At 45.5% G+C, this 21,840-nt stretch overlaps 2 protein-coding genes across 2 annotated transcripts; both read left to right on the forward strand.

Annotated features, from left to right (window-relative positions):
* The first annotated feature begins 9,532 nt into the window (after positions 1-9,532).
* LOC106023612 (keratin-associated protein 10-7-like) lies at positions 9,533-13,185 on the forward strand. The gene is made up of 2 exons (XM_013130626.3): positions 9,533-9,630; positions 10,347-13,185. The coding sequence occupies exon 2, from the start codon at positions 10,542-10,544 to the stop codon at positions 12,225-12,227; it is 1,686 nt and encodes a 561-aa protein (XP_012986080.2). The 5' UTR covers positions 9,533-9,630; positions 10,347-10,541; the 3' UTR covers positions 12,228-13,185.
* A 2,452-nt stretch (positions 13,186-15,637) lies between these two features.
* LOC106023613 (uncharacterized) lies at positions 15,638-19,114 on the forward strand. The gene is made up of 2 exons (XM_013130627.3): positions 15,638-15,704; positions 17,756-19,114. Exon 2 carries the CDS (start codon positions 17,777-17,779, stop codon positions 18,743-18,745), a length of 969 nt encoding a protein of 322 aa, XP_012986081.2. The 5' UTR covers positions 15,638-15,704; positions 17,756-17,776; the 3' UTR covers positions 18,746-19,114.
* The last annotated feature ends 2,726 nt before the right edge of the window (positions 19,115-21,840 follow it).

A 21,840-nucleotide genomic window follows, 5' to 3' on the forward strand; every position in this document is an offset into this window, starting at 1 on the left:
GTCTATAAACTCATGAGGGTTGTTTTTATTTATTTCCCCATAAAGATCTTCATAGATTCCATTCTTCTTTCATTTTAGAACAAATAGTTTTGAATGCATGTTATTGTTCATGGCACAGAAGATGCAGATCCCACTCACCTACATGTGAAAGGAAAGGGAACTGAGTTTATCTCCATGTATTATGTGAAAAGGGATTTTTTAAATAATATACAAGATTTATCGCACCCAAATGGGATTTCGACAATGGTCTCATTTAGGTGCCAGAATGGCATTTGAAAAGATATTTCAATCTACATGTGAAGTTTAGGGAGCTTGTAGTATACACAGCTTGTTCCCTAAGCATTATTCACTGTAAAACAAGTTCATTGAGTGGAAATAGCTCACTGATTATTATCCTAAAGATCTCAGGGAGCCATCAGTATGCAAGTCAAACTGTCCTCATTTCTGATGGTTGGATTATTTTCAGCAATGGAGACCACACGTCCTACACAGAGGTGAATTTCATCATATTTGGCTGTCCTGAGACTATCTTTGTCCTCTCTCCACCATTTTACCAGAGCTCTTATCAGAGCACGCACTGCAGATGCAATCCTTGCAACAGGCTGAGCTGGTACCTGTCACCAGTTGGGATTCCTGGGGTGCAAATGTAAGAAGCTGTTTCTAGCTGTGGTGTAACTTCCTCTATTAATAATTGTTTGGCAACTGAAGTACAGAACACCTGAATTTTAGACCACATCTTCTCCTATAGTGTGACTTCACAACTTCCTTTCTTGCCTCATGGCAGGTGGGGCCCTGCTTGGCTCTGGAAGCTGCTTAGTTTCAGTCACCAGCCTTTGTTAGTGAGGGGAATATTCCAGCCCAAGACCTAACTCTGACTCAGGCCATGCCTGCTGCTCTGCTGGTACAAATTGCAGTCATAGCTCTGCTGAAGGCAGGGACTAGAGCACTTTCCAGCAGTGGAGAACCTGCCTGTCTGCTTTCTAGGTAGAATTATGCTTTGTGGTTATCAAAATAGCCCTTCTGCTGAGATAGGATCCTGAAATATAGTGCTTCAAAGCAGGAAGATAAAATAAGCTCAGACTCGTAATAAAGTGGTTTTTAATCCTTGCACTTGTTGGCTTGAAGACAACAGAGCACCTGGGTATGAAAGGAGACTGTGCATTTCATCAGCTCAAACATTGTATTTGAGTATTTGTGCAACATACATGAATACGTATCTTCAGGTCAGAGCTCCACTACCCTTTGTTATGCCCTTCAATTAGGGCACCCAAGAGAAAGAGGGCACGTAGTCCTTGTGCAGCATGTGGAGGCAGACTGTTCAAGTGTCTCTGTGCTTAAGTAAAAACAGTGTTTCTCTGGGTCGAGACACTGTTTTTATTTAAGCAAGCTGTGAGGTTTCTGGACTATTTCAGAGTCCAATTCCCAGCCTCAACTTGCAACATCAAGTCATTAAAGAAAAGCACTTTCCATAGCTGAAAGGGAGACGACCTGAACCCTGTCTGGAAATCAGAAGGTGGGGCCATCCTGAACTTAACCACTGGTTTGGATCCAGCTCTGGAGAGACTCAGGGAGGTCACTTCACCTCCATGTCAGCAACCTCAGCAGAAAAATTATGGTAATTATTGTCAAAGAGGCTCTGAAGTCAGCCCATGGAAAGGGAGTGAGTGTTTTTCCCATAGTAGAGGTGTAATTGCTTTCCCCTTCCATGTGAATTGCACAAAGACTATTTTTAGAGCCAATGCCATATGCAGTGAAACCTGCCTTACTGAAACTTTGGGAAACTACGGGAGAAACGTGCACTGAGTAAGGTGGCCTTTCAGTGAACGTGGAGCTAAGCAGCTCCTCAGCTCTCACCTGATGGAGCCCAGCTCAGCTCCAAGTCAATACTGAAGTTGTACCACTAATTCCAGGGAGCATAAAACCACAGATGAGAAAAATACTGGCCCCAACCCCTCCTTCCTAGAGAGAAAATGCTCTTCCAGCTCCCACACAGCTTGGCTATCAGCCCATCAGTAAATGCTGCTCAGGTAATTACATCCCCCAAAGTCTAAGTTGCCCTGGGAGATATGCAACAGTTATGCTAGCAGCTCCAAATGGAGGTCTGTAGTTGTCAACTTTATCTGGTTTATCACTGAGTGTGGCAATATTTCAAAGGGTCCTGAAGCTGCATTGCTTCAGTATGAAAAGAAGGATCATTGTTTTTAGGGGTGAAGACCGCTGCAGAGGTCTGACCTGTTTTTCTATCTGAACTGACCATGTTCAGTCTGACCTTAACCTCGCGTCTGTATGAACACTCTGATTTTTCTCCATCCCGTACTTTGAACTTTTGTGCAGAGAGAAAACCCTCTAAGGAAACTATTGCACTCCTGGATTTCATGCCTTGGTGTGACTGAGAAGTTGCTGAACTGGATCTCACAAGACACAGGGCTCGCCCTGATGGCTTAATTAGACACTGTTTCGTTAACACCCCATCTTGTTCTTTATTATTGTGTCTGTCATCATTTTAGGGTGGATATCTTGACTAACTCATCTCACGAGACAAAAGACATAATTACCTGTTACTGAATTTCCTAGTATCGGTCTGTCTGCCTGTGAGTCCAGTCACTAAAGCATCTGCTCCCCTAGTGCTGGAGACTGATCAAGGGTCAAGTCATGTTACAGAAGATGAGAAACTGGTCACCCATAGGGACGTCCAAATGCTGTAGTATCCAAGTACTGGACATGAAATATCCATGCTTTAATACTTTCTTCCCTGCCTTTACTTCATGAGCGATCCCTCTTTGGTTCTGCTGCAGTACAGTACCTGAGCTTCCCAGGAACCAGAGGGTTTCCTATTAAACCTATAGCAATGGATTAGTTTAACAACTCCCAGGAGACGCACATGGCTGAATCACAGGGTTAAGTCCATAAATCTGCATTCATAGTTATAAAACCTCTTCCCTAAATTCACCAACCTCTCTCTTAAAGCTTGTTCCATATTTTGATTCCAGTTTTCTGATTTGGCAGCCTATTCCAGAGTCTTCTTGCACTGCTTCGTGAAAATGTTCTAATTCCCTACCCTAAATTTATTCCTAACTGCTTCTGCAGAATTACTGTGCTTCTTGAGTACAACAGATTGCCTCATTGAAAACCCATCGGGCACAACAGGAACACTTTCCAGCTAGCCATCACATCAAAGAGCCTAATTCTCAGTTGCTTCATTTGCGGACTCGAGCTCAGGAATGAACTTGTTGGAGTTTAGCCTGTCATCAGCCTTTTCTAGCCCATACACCTGGACATGCAATTGTAAAGTAGAGCAGCCTGGAGGTTACCTTACATTTATGCTCATTTTTGCACTGCTGCTGATGCTGGAGAACTGGGAGCTGGGGTTCAGTGGCACATTTTAGGCTTCCATGCCCTCTTTGAAGGGGGCAAAATACCATCTTGCTGGGGTATCAGCAGGCTGGTGGTCAGGCAGCTGTCTGGTGCAACAGGGAGGTACTCAGGACACCACTTGCAATTTGATTATGGTTGCTTTATGCTTCTAAAGATGCCCCAAAAGACCTTGAGAATCCCTGAGGTTGAGCCCCCACATTTTGAATCTTTTTGTACATTTGTTGCCTGTGTTATTTCTGTTGTTGTATCTGGTAGGTCTGAAGCTGTGGGGCTTTAGAAGAGAGCATTTGGAAAATACCTGATTAAAAACAAGCTTCAGGAGTGGCCAACACAACAGCCTTCTGCTGCTAAAATAGAAAACACCTAAGAATGGAAAGTTTTGTCTCCTAAAGGTCAGGAAAAAACACCTGTTTCTGCAAATTGGGCAGTTCTGGAACTGTGAAGAAATGCACACCATGTACAGCACAGGCCCTTCTCTCTGGAAGGTAGAGCTGCTGGGGTAGATAAGAGCCTTTCTGACTCCCAGATCTGTTACAGTCTCCATTGATTCATTGCTTCACTGGTGGGTTGGGTAAGTTTGATTCTGATGAATCTATTAAATACTGTTAATTAATCTTGCCATAGTATGACTTACTGTGGGATTAGAGATTGGTGGTGGCAACTTCAGACTCCTCTATTTGCAAATAGAATTAATCGAGATTAAATTGCAAGAGATGCAGGCTCTAGGAATTAAACTGTTTCTTCCCCAACTGTTTCTGCATCTGTGTAATGCCACAGATCATTGGAGATAATCTTGGTTATACCTATGCCATTCTTGTGATTTTGATGGCATCACACTGTTGCACAAGGTGAGTATAAGAAGAGAATCAGGCACAGAGGACTTGGAGATTATACAAACATGCCTTGCACTATAATCCCAAACATGCTCTATTAGCTGGATTGCTATGGACAGAGGAAAACTTAAAAGCTTAGTATGTCCTGAGCATCTGATTTAATACCATGTTCTGTCTAATAGAACAAACTCCCTGGAGAGAAAAAGGAAGGGTAAGTCCCAGAGCAGTGTGGAAGATCTTGAGGAGCCTCACACAGCCTTATGTGAATGCAGTGTCTGACAAAACAGACTGACCCAACCTTGGTGTCCTCAGAGGTGCTGGAACTGCAAACCAATCTTAACACAGTTGAGTGCTAGAAGACAACTGACAGGGAGTTAATAATGACAGGGACATCAAGCAGATGAATATACAGTAGGAAGATATTTTGGGAGGGGCAGTTCTTGATATTCAAGATCAAGAGAGCGACTTACCCTGAATGTTCTTATTTCCATTGCTCTGAGTTAGTCATTAAAATCATAACAATCCTGAGCTCTCACAGTTTGCTTCATTCTAACACTGGTATGTGAATGAAGGTGAAGTGTTTCTAAGAGAAAAGTGCTGCTTTGGCTACTGCTTTTCTTTCTTGCCTTTGCTGCTGCTTTTCCTTCCTACTTTTGCTGCTGCTTTTTCTTTGGTTTGTCTTTTTAAAAAGGGGAATAGGGGAGAGAAGCACAATTTTTTATTTCACAAAATCTCAGGGAGGTTTGTGTTGGAAGGGACCTTAAATCTCACCCAGTTCTGACCCCCTGCCATGGGCAGGGAGATCTTCCACTAAAGCAGGTTGCTCTAAGCCCCATCCAACCTGGCCTTGAACACTGCCAGGGATGGGGCAGCCACAGCTTCTCTGGTCAGCCTCTTCTAGTATCTCACCACCCTCTAGTGAAGATTTGTTTTCTTAATATCTAATATATTTCCTCTAAAACTTTGAATTTCCCTTTTTCCTATATGTTTCTCTCAGACCCTGGCTTGCAAGAAGGTTGTCTTCCCACATTCACATTGCTGGTGTGGTAGAGGCTCCACTAGATATATTTCACAACTTCATCTTCTGCAGCTGGATGCCTTGGTGGCCACACAATCAGATCTGGCAGCCCCTGGAGCTGTGCTGCTGGGATCTTTGTGCCTTTGGATTAACACTGTTGCTACTGTGGCTGTGACCAAGCATTTACTTCAAACCTCAGCTCCCAGGTTTCTCTTCCATAGGAAGCCCAGGTAATGGATGGAGCTAAAGAATATGGGTGCTGGGGGAGGAGAAAGTTGTATTAAAACTCACAGCTCAGCTTAAGTACTTTAAAGTCACCAGAGCTATTATGACCATGTAGTCAGATTTTCTACAGAATAACCTTCACTGAACCTGGTAGCAACCAGAAGAAAGAGGGGTGTGTGGCTACTAATTGCAGAACAGCAAGAGTTCATTAAGTAATAAAACGCTTTTAAAATGAAGCAAGAAAGAGTCCAAGTCAGGGGCATTTCATTCTAATGCATGATGGGATGAGTATTTTGCCTTCAGTGCTGTTAAATCATTGAAAGAGTAAGACTGTGAATTTGCTGCTTGCTGGGTAATAATATGTTATGTTTTATTATCTACAGCCTGTAAGCAGCTTTCTAATTACAAGTCTGATACAATAAAAGTTCAATGTCTGCTTAGTCTCTCATATTTCCTTTATTCTCTGCCCTCCCCTCCCTGCACACACCTTAGAGCCCCTCAGGGATTCACTGAACAGATGTACTCTTGGGTGAGAAACATCATGTGATGCCCAACTGCTGCTTCACTGTGTGTTCTTAATGCCCAGGAGCACATCTACATGTGAGCATCTGGAATAAGGCAGGAACAGGAGGCTGCGGATGGGCTGCAGGGGCATTGGCTTAGACTAGTTCACGGGCTGCCAATTTAAACTATTTTCCTGGAATGAGAGGGCATCTGAAGGCTGTTTCTCAAGGATCAGCATCTGGGATTTGCAGTGTTGCAGGAGGTGGTTGCGTGTGCGAATGCTGCGCTCTAGTGGTTTGTATAGCGTGGAGGAAATGTCCATGTCCTACGAGTTCGAAGGACGTGACCCTGTCGGGGTGAGGTTGGAGGACACATACACGCTGTGGAGAGATGGGAGGACATATCCAATGCTTGGTGAGGCTGGAGGAAATGGCCATTCCTTTGCCAGGCTGAAGGAAACGGCCATGCCATGGTGAGGCTGAAGGAAATGACCATGCCTTGGTGGCCTGGTTTTGGCTGGGATAGAGGTAGTTTTCTTCCTGGTACAGTGCTGTGTTTTGGCTTTATACTGAGAATAATATTGCAAAGTCAAGGACTTTTCAGTCTCTTGTGCTCTGCCAGTAAGGGGAACAAGAAAACTGGAGGAAGCACAGCCAGGACAGCAGACCCAAAATATCCAAGGGGATAGTCTATATTAGAGAACATCATGCTCAGTATAGAAATACTGAATATATAATATAGTATTATATATAGTATAATACTGTGTAGGGGGTGTTGACTGGAAAGCACCAATTGTTGCTCAGGGGCATGCTGGGCATTGGTCAATGGGTGGTGAGCAATTGTACATAACTTGGAGGTTTTCATTTGTTTCATTCCTCTAATTTCTTTATTTATATTATTGTTTTATTACTGTTATTATTGTTGCATTTTTTTAATCTCAATTTAATTATTAAACTGTTCTTATCTCAACCTATGGGTTTTACCTGCTTTCACCAGGGCGAGGGATGGGAGGGCAGAGAGAGGGAGTGAGTGGCTGGGTGGTGCTCAGTTGCTTGCTAGGGTTAAACCACAACCATTGGAGAGGCTGGAGGGAATGGCTGTGTCTTGGAAAGACAAGAGGAAATAGCCCTCCCATCCTCCTGCAGATATTTCTCCAAGTTGGATATATTTCTTGGCTTTGCTATTGTAGCCTGACACATAGAGTGGTCTTCACTTTGAACTAGTTTTAAAGCCTAACAGCTCCCCACTGTAGCTCCCTCCTGTTTACAGCTCTTTGCCCAGTTTATTGTTATCTTTTTATTACCATTAATGGAGCAAGGCTAATTTTACATCACTTGAGGTTTCAACCCAATATCCCAGATCATACCTGGACAATGTACATTGATTCTTCTGTCTTCCTTTCCGAATGGCCTCTTCTTCTGCAGGCAGGGAGCTTTGCATTCCTTGTGTCATTGCTCATGCTCCAAAATTGCCACACTGTGAAGGTGCTCCTTCACATTCCTGACTTATTAAAGGGAAGGTGGCGGATTCCCTGATGTCTCACCTGGCATCTCCTCCAGGATGTTTTTCAGCTTCCCTCTTCATGCTTCTTAGTGCCACAGCCTTGTTTTTACCTCTTTTTCCCCCCCACCTTCATCTCATGCTATTTTCCAGGTTGTCAGGCAGGTTAAAAAGGGATGGGAGGTTTTCTTAGCTGACGACCACTACAGGGTGGGGCTGGCTATGGAAGGAAGGTGGATGCTACCAGGGTATGCACAGATGCATGCATTTTTGACAGGCATTGCCATGGGAAAGTAAAACACTCATTAAATTGTTGTATAGTGAAAGTCCAAAGTTGCTATGTTGACAAAGTCAAAATGGAGACTAATTGGGTTTCTGGGGATTTTCATTCTTAGATTCTATAGTTTTGGACACTACTGGGTGTTAAGATGAGACAAAAGTCAATGTTGTGACCAGAAAATTAAAGTTCACCTGGGCTTTAAGTGAGTTGGGCAGGTACATGGTGTTACAGTGAAGTATGGGATGAAACAAGGATTTGTTTGAAGGCTGAGACAGTGTGAAGGGAAATAATACAAATGTGAGCGGCTCACTTTGGTTAACAGGGAGGATCATAGCTACCTATAGAGCTAAAAAGCAATGAAGAGTTATGGCTTTGGATTAAAGAACCAATTTCTGCAAGAGTGATGACACAACAAAGACACATTACTTGTGGTTCAGGCAAAGGTGAACACACTCAGTGCTAACCAGCAAGGGGCAGGATTCATTCTTACTGGAGAAGCTTATGGTAAAGAGAGAATTTCACTCTCTGTGATTCTTCCTCAGTGTGGGGTGTAGTTGTCCAAGAATACCTAAACTTTATTATTCAGTTTCATTACAAAATAATTTATGGGCCTTTTTATTTGCCTCAAAGCCCATCTGGGCAGAGCCATTTCTCTAATTCACAAGAAACCATGGGTTTTAATGAACATACTCAGGAAGTGATCTCCTTGGAGTGTGTGATCTCAATGAGCATTACATGCCAGTGGGTTGAGCACTCCTCTGCACTAGTCCCCCTCAGCTCTCCCTATAGTCAGCAGGAAGAAATTGTCACTTATGGAAGATACTTCATGTGACAATGTACACATGAAAGCATTGATCAGATCAGCAATGACTTCAAAGAATTAATCTCTAAATTTTCTAACCAGTCTTTTTAATCTAGGCACAGTGTGTGATAAGAAGTTGACTCACTGAGAAAGTCACCTGCAAGTGTGGAGGAAGTTTATCTGCTCCTGGTGCTTTTTGTGGCCTCTTGTGTTGCCGGTCACAGCTTTGACACCTGAGCTTGTTGTGCAAGGTCTGCAATCAAACATGACTGTAGCTCATCTTTTCCACTCATCTGAGAGTCACTGGCCTGTGTATTCTCATTGCTCTGATGACAGGTGACTGCACTGGAATCATGGGACCGTCAGGATACCAATGGCCATGTGCTCTCCGGAGCTACACAAGCTAAAAATGAAGTTATCTGTGGATGATGAACTGCATCTGCCCAAGGGAATAATCTGAACTTTACTGGGAGCTCCTGTTTTTCTTAGATAAGCCAGTGCCCTATGTCCAGCCTGCAAACACAACTGACCCTGGCTGCTGGGCCTTACAGGGCAGATAAGAAGCTCTAACCAGGGATTAAAGATGAAGAAGGACATGCAACAGTCAGCGCAGCTCTCACAGCATGAAACAATGCCACATGTGTGTGGAAAGAGGCTGAGTGATGGGATGGCATCATTTCATGGGGACCACCAAGACATTGCCAGGGACTGTGAAGCCTTGTTCCAGTGAGACCTCTGAAAGCCATTACCAGTGTTATTTGGTGCACTCCTGCCTTGCAAAACCCCTGAGGCAGGGGATGCCGCTGCTACTGCCTCTCCAAATACCTTTCAGTATGAACATGCCAGGGAGGATTATACTAAAGGTAATTATTCTTACTATGGCGAGCTAACATTCAACTACTCATCCTCAGGGATGAGTACACTGATGCTAGTCACTCCGAGTGTTGCACACAGGACAGCTTTTGCATAGGAGCTAATAGGCTATGTCATGGGTACCTCATACCTTCAAGGCACGTTTAGTAGCTATATAAAAGCTCTCCTTCTATTAGAGATCACTGGTCACACCACTGAGCTGTTCTCACCAGGGAGCTGGGTAAGTCCAGTTTGTGCTGAGCCTCCGTAGCTGCCGAAATGCAGATTTAGTTCTACTTTTTAACATATTAAAAATGGTCTATGGGAGAAGTTTTTAAAATGAGTTGGCTTGAATTGCTGTGTTGGAGTAGCAGTGTGCTCTTGGTGTCTTCAGCTGGGCCTCTGAGTTCAAAAGGCAATCCAAAACAATGGAAGGAAAGTTTGTTAGCAGTAACTGGGGTGCTGCTATTATTGTTTGCTTTTGGGGGTGCCTGACAACAGTCAGAGCAGCTTTGGTGTACCAGGGAATGGTAATGCTAAAAGAGCTGTAAATGGGTTTGTGTTCAGTTGTGGTATCACTACCTTTTAATAGGCTTTGGTTCCATAATGAGCATGAACCTTGTGATGCTGGGACTGAACTCTGGACCTCTATCAGCCCATGGTGTTATGAGATCAAACAGAAGAGCCTCGAGTGCTGTTTGTCTCTCCTGCTATGGCAGATGTGACGACAGCTTCAGACCTCGTTTCTGGGTTGGGCCTTTTTCTCAATGCATCAGTAAGAGGTCAGAGGAAGGGAAAATTGGATTCAGTGATTGAAGGACAGTTCTGAGATCAGCCGTTCCTCTGCTGACCTCCAAGATTAGTTCTCCCCCATGGACGTGCGGTGATGGGGAGGGAGATATTTGGTGCTACGTGTCTCTGAATTTCCCCACTGTTTGACTTGATGCTATGTTTCAGAGTTAAAAATGATGGGTTGGGTCTTCAGCTGCTGCTGCTGTGGTTTTGAGACCATGGCATAGGCGGGACGTGTCTCCAGCACCCTGTGAAACAAGCCAGTCCGAGGCACGGGCAGCAGCAGGACCACAAGAAACAGCCTCTCTGAAGGCTCTGCTTTCTCACGTGCCATTCCTATCCTGCCAAAGCCTCACCAAGATGTCGTGCTACCTACACCAGTGCCTCCCTCCAGTCTACCAGAACTCCATCCCCATCAAGTGCTCACCAGTATATACTGCCAGACATCTGCCAGTGCCTACCTGGCACTCGACACTATGCACACCACAATATGTGACCCCCTGCATCCCCCGGCAGCGGATCATGTCCTCCAGCTTCTCCCACCAGCAGAGTGTGACCAAGTGTGTGCCACGGCTGCGGTATCAGACCAAGTGTGTGCCACAGCAGCAGTGTGTGACCCAACACATCCAAGAGCAGCCATGTGTAACTCGGTGTGTGACAACCTGTGTGCCACAGCAGCAGTGTGCAACGGAAGGCATGCTGCAGCAGCCGAGAGTGACCAAGTGTGTGCCACAGCAGCAGTGTGCAACTGAGGCTGTGCCACAACAATGTGCAACCAAGTGTGTGACCGCCTATGCCCCCCAACAGCAGTGTGAGACCAGATGTGTGACCACATGTGTGCCACAGCAGCCGTACCTGACCAAGGCCATCCCGCAGCAGCAGTGTGCAACCAAGTGCATCCCACAACAGTGTGTGACAACATACAGCCCACAGCAGCCATGTGCAACCAGGTGTGTGACCACGTGCGTCCCACAGCAGCGTGCAACCAAATGGGTCTCACATCGCTTTGTGACCTCTTCTGCACCGCAGCAGTGTGCCACCACGTATGTCCCGCAGCAGTGTGCAACCAGGTGTGTGACCAAGTGTGTCCCGCAGCAGTGTGACACTGATTGTGCTACCATTTGTGTCCCACAGCAGTGTGAGACAACTTGTATCCCGCAGCAGCAGTGTGAGACCAAGTGTGTCCCGCACCAGCAGCGTGCCACTAAGTGTGTGCGACAGCAGCAATGTGCCACTAAGTGTGTGCCACAGCAGCAATGTGCCACTAAGTGTGTTACACAGCAGCAATGTGCCACCAAGTGTGTTACACAGCAGCAGTGTGCCACTAAGTGTGTCCCACAGCAGCAGTGTGCCACCAAGTGTGTCCCACAGCAGCAGTGTGCCACTAAGTGTGCGCCACAGCAGCAGTGTGCCACTAAGTGTGCGCCACAGCAGCAGTGTGCCACTAAGTGTGTCCCACAGCAGCAGTGTGCCACTAAGTGTGTGCCACAGCAGCAGTGTGCCACTAAGTGTGCGCCACAGCAGCAGTGTGCCACCAAGTGTGTGCCACAGCAGCAATGTGCCACTAAGTGTGTGCCACAGCAGCAGTGTGCCACTAAGTGTGTGCCACAGCAGCAGTGTGCCACTAAGTGTGTCCCACAGCAGCAATGTGCCACTAAGTGTGTTACACAGCAGCAGTGTGCCACTAAGTGTGTTACACAGCAGCAGTGTGCCACTAAGTGTGTGCCACAGCAGCAGTGTGCCACTAAGTGTGTCCCACAGCAGCAGTGTGCCACTAAGTGTGTGCCACAGCAGCAATGTGCCACCAAGTGTGTGCCACAGCAGCAATGTGCCACTAAGTGTGTGCCACAGCAGCAATGTGCCACCAAGTGTGTCCCACAGCAGCAGTGTGCCACTAAGTGTGTGCCACAGCAGCAGTGTGCCACCAAGTGTGTTACACAGCAATGTGCCACCAAGTGTGTGCCACAGCAGCAGTGTCAGTCAGGTGGAGTGAAGATTTCAAGCCATGCTAAAAAGTACTGCTCTGCCTCCAAATGGCCCTGGTAAAAAGGATAAGGGAAAGAAAGACCCACAGGAAAAGAGCTGGGTACAACTCCTGGGATAGGCAGGGGTTATTTATCTCCTCGTACAACCTACCAACTAGCTCCTGTTGCTTAAATCTGCTTTATCTCTGTTTTCAAGTGCTTTCCCTGTAGCTCAGCTCTTGTTTGGGCCATAGGGTGTGATATTATATCCATGGCTGCACTCCAGGTACCTATGCTTGTGTCTTTATCTGCTGCAAGGCATAGTTTAGTGGGATGCTATTAAATTCTCATGTAATTAAAATGAATAATGATTTAAATATATATATATAAAGAAATAGAAATGTCTAAGGACTCCAGATCACTACAGTACCAAAAGGACCGGTGGTGTGGCCAGTGAAGGGGTGGCCTGTGCCCAACTCTAGGTTTAGTCCTTAGGAGACAATGTTCAGATTACCTTGGATTCCATGAGGCTGCAAGTTCTCCAAACCAGTGAACTATAAAAAAGCTATCTGTTTTCATGCCCAGATTTGGAAGCCAAAAGTAAATTTGCTAAGCAAACGGTGTATGAATCTTACTTCAATAGCCTTCATTTCAGAAGGTGGCCAGAAAGCCTCCTGCTTTAAAACACTGACTCTGTGTTGACTTCAGTAGAGTCCCAGGACAAGGCAGGATTCCTGGTTTGGTGAAGCTGATGCTTGCTGAAGTTTCATATGTGAAAGTTTTTATTCACTTGGTTGCTTTCATGAGTATTGAAAACACAACTTAACCAAATGAAAGTGTTTGAAATAACACTGAAAGTTGTAGCACGACTTGTTTTAGAAAAGTTTGAGCTGTAAAAGCAATTAACCATATTCTTTATGTTGCTTGAAGATGTGTACTCTACACATTGAAAACAAACCCCATATATATACTGAAATAAAACACATATATATGTATACTTATACATATATATACTTAAATAAAGTTGTCTGACCTGAGATTAAGTATCTTGTCTTTTTCCCCTCTCGTGGTTCTTCTTTATTAAATACAGTGAATCCAGTCTAAAAACCAGAAAAATCCGGTAATATGCCCTATCATTAGGAGAACGAGTAGTAACTCATGCTAAGTAGATTGTGCGTATTTGAAGGCTGAAAACAAGTGTTGCAAGACAAAGAGAAGGGTGTGACTAGGCCTGGGACGCTGCCCTGCATCCTGCCCTGCTCCACCCTTGCTCAGCGACCTTGGGGTGTCACTGCAGGCTGCCCTCTGAAGGCAAGGACATGTCCAAGACCTGAGCATCTAGCAATGTCAAGGTGGCATCTGGCTGCTTCCCCAGGGAGCTCAGTGGGTCATGGGGGACCAAACCCTTTTCATACCTTCTCCTGAATATGCAGTGGTGATGCTTTGGACCAGAGAGGCAGCACTCAACAGCAGCAGTGACCACGGCCTTCCTTCCACCCTCAAGAGCCAGGGATGCTCTCACAATCCAACACATTGTGTCCCCTTTAAAACCAAAAAATAAACAATAGGGTGGCCTTCTGAGGAGTTCTCACATCATTGTGGCTTTTCCATAGGTTCCAGAGCCCAGGGAATCCTTGGGGAAACCTTCCTGGTGGTGATGGGTAGCCAGGTGGTGCAGAACCTTACCTCACAGGGTGCACGGGGCTTGTTTTGAAGGTGGTTGGGACAAAGTCTGGCCCTGACCCTGGCTCTGACTCACTCTGCACCACCAAATGACCACAGTGCAATGTGCCTCAGTTTCCCCTGTCCTTAACTGCAAATAATAATACCCCCTTCAACAATGCCCCATGTGGCTCTATGCGTCTCTCTGAGATGAAAGGACTTTACAGATGCTAATTAAGAACATTTGGATGACGGAGCATGATGTTATCATCGGGTCAGTATTCTGCTACCTGTATTGGAAACACTAAACTGAATATTAACATTACTTGAAGGCTACTTGATCTGGAGCTTGCCCAGGAGTTGGATTTATAGACCTCGTAAAAACTGTATTAATCCGCTTACCTGTTCTCTGACGCCAGCTTGATTCCCAAAATCTTAGGTCAGGTCATTTAACATTAAAAAAAGGCATTATAGTTCCGGGGAGTGAAAGACAGTAAAAGTTGTTGGCATCAACTGGGAAAAAACACACTTTGTATTTTTTTCTATGAGAGTGAGGGAGACTTTTTTTGTTTGTTAAATCAGAAATGTAAATAACAAATTTACCTTCAGGTTTCTGAATTTTCCAGTGAAAATAAAAATAGAAAATTTACTGAGTGGTTCATAAGATGGAGATCAATATTTTGCTTCAAATAATTTAGGTTAGAAAAGACCCTTAAGTTCATTGAGTCAAATCATCAACACAATACTGCCAAGTCCACCGTGCTCCTAAGCACGGCTTTAAAATACCTCTAGAGATGACAACCCAGCAACATTCCCAGTGCTTCACATTGGTGAAAAATTGTCCACCTACTCCGTTAAAAGTTAACTTATTTCACTTTTTGTCTATTTCAATGTGTGGGACCTCACTTGAATTCCCAGCATGCTGGAATCCAAGTCATAGGTGTCAGATTAAAGGAAAATAAAACCCAGAGCCTTCGCTTATGCCTATATGACTACGTAAGAATGCATTTCCTATTGGCACTTCTGCTCATGCCACTGTTAATTTTCCTTTGGGTTCCTTTGTGGCGTAAACAGGGAACAAAGGGAGGGATGAGTGGTGCAGAGACTGTGCAGCAAAGCAGGAAATAGGATTTGTGTTTTCAGGACAAGAATGGGTTTGATTCAGCCGCCTTTCCCCAGGCTCCTGCTTGTCCTTTCTCTTCTTTGTTGTGCCGGAAAAGCGTCATCTCTTTCAGCAGCTCATTCACTTCATGGCAAGTCCTTTTTAGTAACCATCTTGCCTTAGCCCAAGGCTTTCTCACTCCAAACCATCCCTCTCTTCCCTGGGCTCCCTGTGTAAGTGAAGGAAGTCTGCATGCCACAGTAATTATGGTCTTGGCAAAAAGTTGCCAAGAGTCCTTCCTGGATGGTGTTTTCAAAGGCACTAAATGGATTAGGCACGGAAATGAGAAGTCCCTTGAACAGTCCCTTTGGTGGTCTCAACTGCAATCCTTTTCTGGGTGGAAAGGTGTATTTTAGCTGGCCTGGGTTTGCAATGGGCATGCAGCGATGCTTTGGCAAGGTGCATGGGGATTCAGAGCACAGAGGCCATGAGCATGGGGTGTCCTCCGCCTCCCAGGTGCTTCGCTGCTTCAGCATGCTGGATCATGAGGTTCCAACTCATGGAGCTCACAGATGTCCCGACAGTACCTGGTGGTGATGGCAACCTCACAGAGCAAGGACAGCCATTCCCGCCGGCATGAAGCTGCACGTGGCTCATCCAGGACTGGCAGGCAATTAGAGCATCACCCAGCCAAACCGCCCCACTCCCCTAGGGCACTTATTCACTGTATAAAAGCTCTGCCATCGTGGGGCTCTCCTAGGCACTTCTCTCCAGTTGGTCTCACTGATGAAGTGGGTAAGTCTGGCTTTTAATGGAGCTCCTGAAAAATGCTGTTTTATTCCTGGGTGGCCGGAGCAGGCAGAGGTTCTGCGTGTGTTCTCACGGAGAAGCATCCTCTGAGGGATGCTGCCTTCAGCATCGGCATGCACAGCTCTAAGTACTGGAGCATCTCCTCTGTGCTAAACTGGAGAATATTGGGAAAGCACTTCCCAATGGACTGTGAAGTCAGGAGTGGGATCTGTGGGCTTCTGTATGCTTTCTGTTAGTTCTAATCCAAAGGAGGCTACTGACTACATAAAGAGCTTGATGCTGACAGCAGGTATGAGCAACTCCTCTAAAGGAAGTGACATGGAGAAATTTGCTGCTGTTTTATGGAACCTAAGCAAAGCAACTTTTAAGATCAGTGCCAATGTGAAGGTCAACAAAGAGACTCTCTAGCTGAGCCTGACTATGTTTAAATCTCCATCTAGGCTAACAGTGATACAAACGAGTCTGAGATGCAAACAAGCCCTTGGAAGCAAATACTCCCCCCAACTTTAGAAGCTTTTTATCTTGATGAGCATCACTTTAGTATTTAGTAGTAATTGCTATCATTGTTTTTCATCTGGTTGTTTTTATTAGTTGATGATTATAATTGTAGTGATAAGTTTTTCCTAATGATTGGAACGCACAGCATTGCTATTGTTAATAGTCACCCAGTGACAGGCTTTTGGAGGATAAAACACCTTACTGTAGTTATAGACAGAAGTCGAGGTGTTAGAAACTGCAGCTTCTTTACATTTTTTAATTATATGCCTTAGTCTCCAAACAATGTTGAAATAAGGAAAACATTTTCAAACAGAGAACCTTCCACATCTCAGTGGTTGAAGTACCTATTGTGCTCAAAATATGCCTGTTAAAACCACAGAAACTCCCTGAAACTGGTGTTTTCCAGGGTGGAGAATGAAGTGGGATGGTTTATGCTGCAACTCCCAGGGTCAAGACAAAGTCAAGTGGTTTCAGGAGGGAAGTGTGGACCTTTAGATGGTGCCACCTGATCCCTCCCCTGGGAACGGGGTCTCATCTAGATTAACCTTTCTGCTGCTCTAAGCAGGGCTGCCAGGATGAGGTTTCACTCTCAGAGTTGTTATGCCAGGCATTGTGACAGTGGATCTTTAGCTTACCATAACAAAACCAGTACATTATGACTTGGTATGACTGTAGTGCAGCGCTGGAGGCTGCTTTAAATGGGTGTAATTCATTCAGCTCAGTGACACTTGAGCAGTTAATACCAGCTAAGTCTTTGCCTTCATAGTTTCTCATTTCTTGCTCTCATTTCACCAAATACTCAGACATGATCCTGTTGTATTTTCTCTTTTCTTAAAGATGCCTACACAAACTATTTTATATGAATCTGGGACTGCAAGGCTTGAGAGGCAGCAAAGCTGATGCTATGGTAGCATGCTCAGAACACACATGCTCTGCACACTGCCAGCCCAGCAGACCCCTGTGGGACTGTGACTCAATAGGCAGGCTGTACGTGCTGAGCTGATGAGGTCCATGCTGCCACAAACCTATCCTTACCCTCAACTAGCTAATTTAGGCTCAGCTTGGGTTTGCCTGTGTGAACTGCAGCCACACCTGAGTGTTACAGCATGGACACACCTTTAATTTTGGCTTGCCTTTCATCTCTGGTACCTGGGAGTTGCAGGACATAACCTTGAACAGTTGTCCCAGTGGGGACACAGAAGGTTTCCAGGAAGTAAGGCAGAGGGTCAAAAGGGTGAAATGCTCTGATGGGCACTTAACTGGCCTTCGAAAGGTGGCATGAAAACTTTCCAGTTTGCTTGGCTCCAATCCTGGTTGTTTCTGTGCCCTTAAGAGAAGGGTGTGAAGGAACAAGCTGAGAACAGACTCTACTCACCTGGGTAATCCCAGCCTGGTTTTGAGTCACAGAGAGCCTCTGACCCTCAGGTGAGCCAGGGTGTGAGTCTGTGTGTTGAGGTGCCTGTCAGAAACTGGGTCCTGCGTCACAGAAATCAACCAATGCCTATGTGAACTGTCTGTCTTTTTCCTGCTTCTTTCAGGCCTAAGTGCTTTGTGTGACCATGCACTACTATGGGGAGCGGTACAAACATCTGTACCTGCCAGGATCGGGCTATTTCACTGAAAGCATCCAACAGTGCACACCCCAGAAAGATGTATGCAGCACCACATGCCACCCAGTCAGTGTGATCAAGAGTCCGATGCCAAGATGGCAAAGCTACACTCAGCCTTTCACTTATGTGTGCCCACAGCCAAGTGTGACCCAGACACCTCTGCTGTCTTGTCCACCCTATGTACAGCAATGTGTCCTGCTGTACCCTGAGCCTTGTGAGACCACTCGCCTCCTGCCCTGCAGGAAGCCCAGCGTGCGGCTGAGCACAACACCATGTTTCCAGCCCTGTGAGACCATCTACCCTGAGAAAAAGCATGTGGCCAAGAGCCTCCCACCATGCGCACCCAGGTGCCCAGAGCCACGCAAACTCAGGTTCCCACCGTGTGGGATCAGGTACTCATCCTCGTGCAAGAATGAATGCCGGTCGCAGAAGATATCCAAGTGCTCATCACAAAGGTATGGCACCGAGCTCCGGTCCCTGCAGGGAATGACCAGTGGCTATTCCCCACCGCTGCGTGGAGCCACCGAGTGCCCCCCACAGCAGTGCGTAACAGAGTCTTTCATGCAAGAGTGTGTGAAGGGGTTCCCCCACCAGAAGTGCATGAAGGGTTACCCAACACAGGAGTGCGTCACCACCTGCTCCTCCCAGCAGCAAGTAACCAAGTCAGTGCCGCAGCCAGACGTGCCCAAATGCTCCCCTGGACAGGGAATAAAGGAGTGCTCCTCACAGCAACAAACAAGTAAGTGCTTGCCCCCGCAGGAGGGAACCAAGCACAAGAGCACATCGACACAACACCTAAGCAAGTCCAAGTGCCTCTACCCACGGACCACCCACCACTCAACGCACCATCACTCGGGGGGTGTGAAACGTTCAGGCCACTCCAAGAAGAGTCGTTGTGGTCCAAAATGTCTGTGGTAAAGGAGATAAAGAAGTAGGTTTGAAAAACAGCGAGCTATGTAGCTGAGGTCTAAGGTATTTTATTTTACTCCCCCTGCTCCTGTTCCTAAACCCCAGAGAAGCTTTAGCCCTACTGTACCCCCCATTGTAACTATGTTAAAATCGTAGAGCACACTGTTTTTGATTTGGCCACACTTGGGTTATTCCTGCAACAAAAAAGATGTTAGTGAGAAATTAAATAACCCTGGGCAATTGCTCAAGCTTTGAACTTCAAATGGATACAACTCTCTTACAGTGTTCACACCCCAAGAGGTTTTTACTGTTACTGGATCAAACTACATTCCCTGGTTGTACCTCTCCTATTAAACTCAGGTTTCATCTGGCTTCCTACTCTCTGCCTGATTTATTTCCTTTTTTAAAGAAACTGTTTCTAATACCTACTACTGGGGAGAAATAAAAAACCCAACAAACCAAACAAAAAACAAACCCAAACTCTTCTCTGTTGTTATACCACTTCTTTGTGTAAAATAATGGCAGTAGTCATGCTTTTAGGACTAGATTTACCACCTGTGGGAGCAGATCTTGGTCCTGAAAAGTTACCCAGAGACATAGCAGAAGCAGCAGCACAGGTTGGCACTTAGGAGAAGGCTTGGCTAAAGCAATGAGACTACTTAGGAGCCCCAGACTGAAGTTTCCTGTCTCTCCAGGCTTAGCTCTGTCACATCAATGTTGTGGGGAAGCACACACCATTTCCATGAACTTTCAGCCCTGCACCCTGGGACCGGGGCAAGTTTTGTCCCTGGACAAATCACTGCAGAGCAGATTATCCAATGGGTTGTGTGGGATAGTCCCTAGCATAGGAGGATGAGGGGATAAGACTCAGAAGGTCTCTTTTGATGCTGTGACCTGTCTGCATCAAAAGATGCAGTGGATAGGTGATCAGCATCAAGAGTCTGTGGTTACAAAACTGCAACCAGAGGGAAAACAAACTCAATTTCAGCTGTTCCTTGACAACAATATTTTCACATAGAAAGAAATAGTTATCATGCTTGATCAATGTTTTGATTTCCTAATACATATATTTGTATAAGCAATAAGGTCCCAATGCACACATCTCTGCACACCTGCCCCATACCACAGTCTCGCCCAGGAGGTGCTCCTGTGGAAGCAGCAGCTCTGCCACCACCTAAAGGTGCAGTGGGAGACCTGGTATCTCCTCCCATCACTGCTTCACTGCCTTGCTCTGCTCAGCCAGTTCCCAGAGCATATCCCTACAGAAAACCCATCTCCTTATCTCCTTGGCTTCCTCTGCAGCAGCTCAAACAGACCAAGCAGGATTTCTGTAGACTCCTTTTACTAATGGAGCAATAGATTTGCCTGTATGAACAGAGACTGATGCTACCAGTCCTCCAGGATTAGGAGTCTTGCTCCCCATGGAGAGAGAGAATTCATTGTAACTTCTGGTAAATCACTGACACTGTGGAATTAAATGGAAAAAAGAGAAGAAAAGCCTGATCCAGCAGCTCCCTTCTGACTACCCCACATGGGATCAATCAGTTTCTTATATCAGGTCTATTAAGAGGCTCACAATTAAGGCACAAAACTGGCACAGACCAGACCCAGGGGAAGCTCTCCCACCTGCATTTATCCCAATTGGAAAGCTTAAAAGGCTCTGCTGATATCAGTCTTATTTGGTCCTGAAAGGATGCAGACTCCCTTCAGTTAGCATGGAGAAGATGGCATTGACCAGCAGAAAAGGGTTTCCTTTTAAAAATCTAAGCTTCTATTGCTGTGGTTTAGCTCCTGAGGAAGGGGTTACTCAATATAAACCCCTGATATCTCAAAGCCACCACTAAATGATGCTTGAACTTCTAATGGTTCTTTGCATGAGGAGAGTTTTACGCTGTCTTGTTCCCTCTCTCCAAACGCTAAACGCTTTGGCAGCAAGTCCTGCTCTCGCTCACCATACGGAAACCATCTGCTACTGGGGGGGTCATGGGCCCTGCAAAAAACAGGACCTGGTTGCCCAAATATAAGGCAGTGCTGCAGCCCTGTGGTTGTGAGAGCCAACTGCAGGCTGAAGGAGAGCATAGCCAGCAAGCAGCAGGCTGAAAGTGTTGATTCCCATCCAGTTGGCATTTAGGAAGCCCCATCCAGACCTCCATGGCTGGTTCTAGGGGCTCAGCACAGGAGGCATGGGCAGAGGTGAGTCTGATGGAGGCTGCAGGGTGGTGAGGGCACTGAAAACTGGCAAGAAAAGGGAGGTTGGGAGAGCTGGGTATGTTTGCCATGGATAAGAAAACACTGAAGGGACAATTTATTACCACCTTCATTCACCAAATGAGTGTTCAGAGCAAAGACAAGCTCCACACTAAGGTGGTTGCTTTGCAGGTAAAGTGACAAAGAAACAGGAATTCCCATTTTTCCCAGACACTTTTCTCACTTTTAAGGAGGAAAAGTATGACCAGAAATTGGTTCAGAATTCACCAAAATATCCATAAACTACCTGAAATTGTCAAATACTATGAAATATGATTTTGAACATAAATTACCAACAACCTCTGGTGACAGGGCTCAGTGGGGTTAACCTCTGTTGTGAGATGTGAATTTGGGGCCTGGCTTTTTGGATAACTTTGTGTTATGTAACTTTTCACTGGTTTTGGGAAAAAATAATCCAAACAGCTAGAGACTTGGTGAGGTGAAGTTCCCACACAACAGGGGACATCAAAACCTTTCAGAATTATTCATTACTGGTTTATGCATGCAAAGTGTTTTATAATAGTATGTTATCCGAGACAAACACCTCAGGACTAACAGCAACTTTAGGATGGGCTTTTTTTTGATGGAAGTGTCTTACTTGTTCTTATAAACAGGATGTTGGTTTTGAGCCCTGGCAACTCCAGGCACCTTGCATTTTCATTAAACATGCATTTCTGTTTGCATGCAAAAGCAATCATTTCACAATGGGTTAAAGGGCAACTTCAGCTAAGCTTGTGAGAGCTGAACATGACTCAGCTCTGAGAAACCACCTCAATCCTTCAGAAATCAATGAAGCTCCACAAAATTCAGCCATTTGTGCACATAAGAAGCCACATAATTAAAGTATTTTCACTTTA

This window comes from Melopsittacus undulatus, assembly GCF_012275295.1.
Source record: "Melopsittacus undulatus isolate bMelUnd1 chromosome 20 unlocalized genomic scaffold, bMelUnd1.mat.Z SUPER_20_unloc_1, whole genome shotgun sequence".
NCBI lineage: Eukaryota > Metazoa > Chordata > Aves > Psittaciformes > Psittaculidae > Melopsittacus > Melopsittacus undulatus.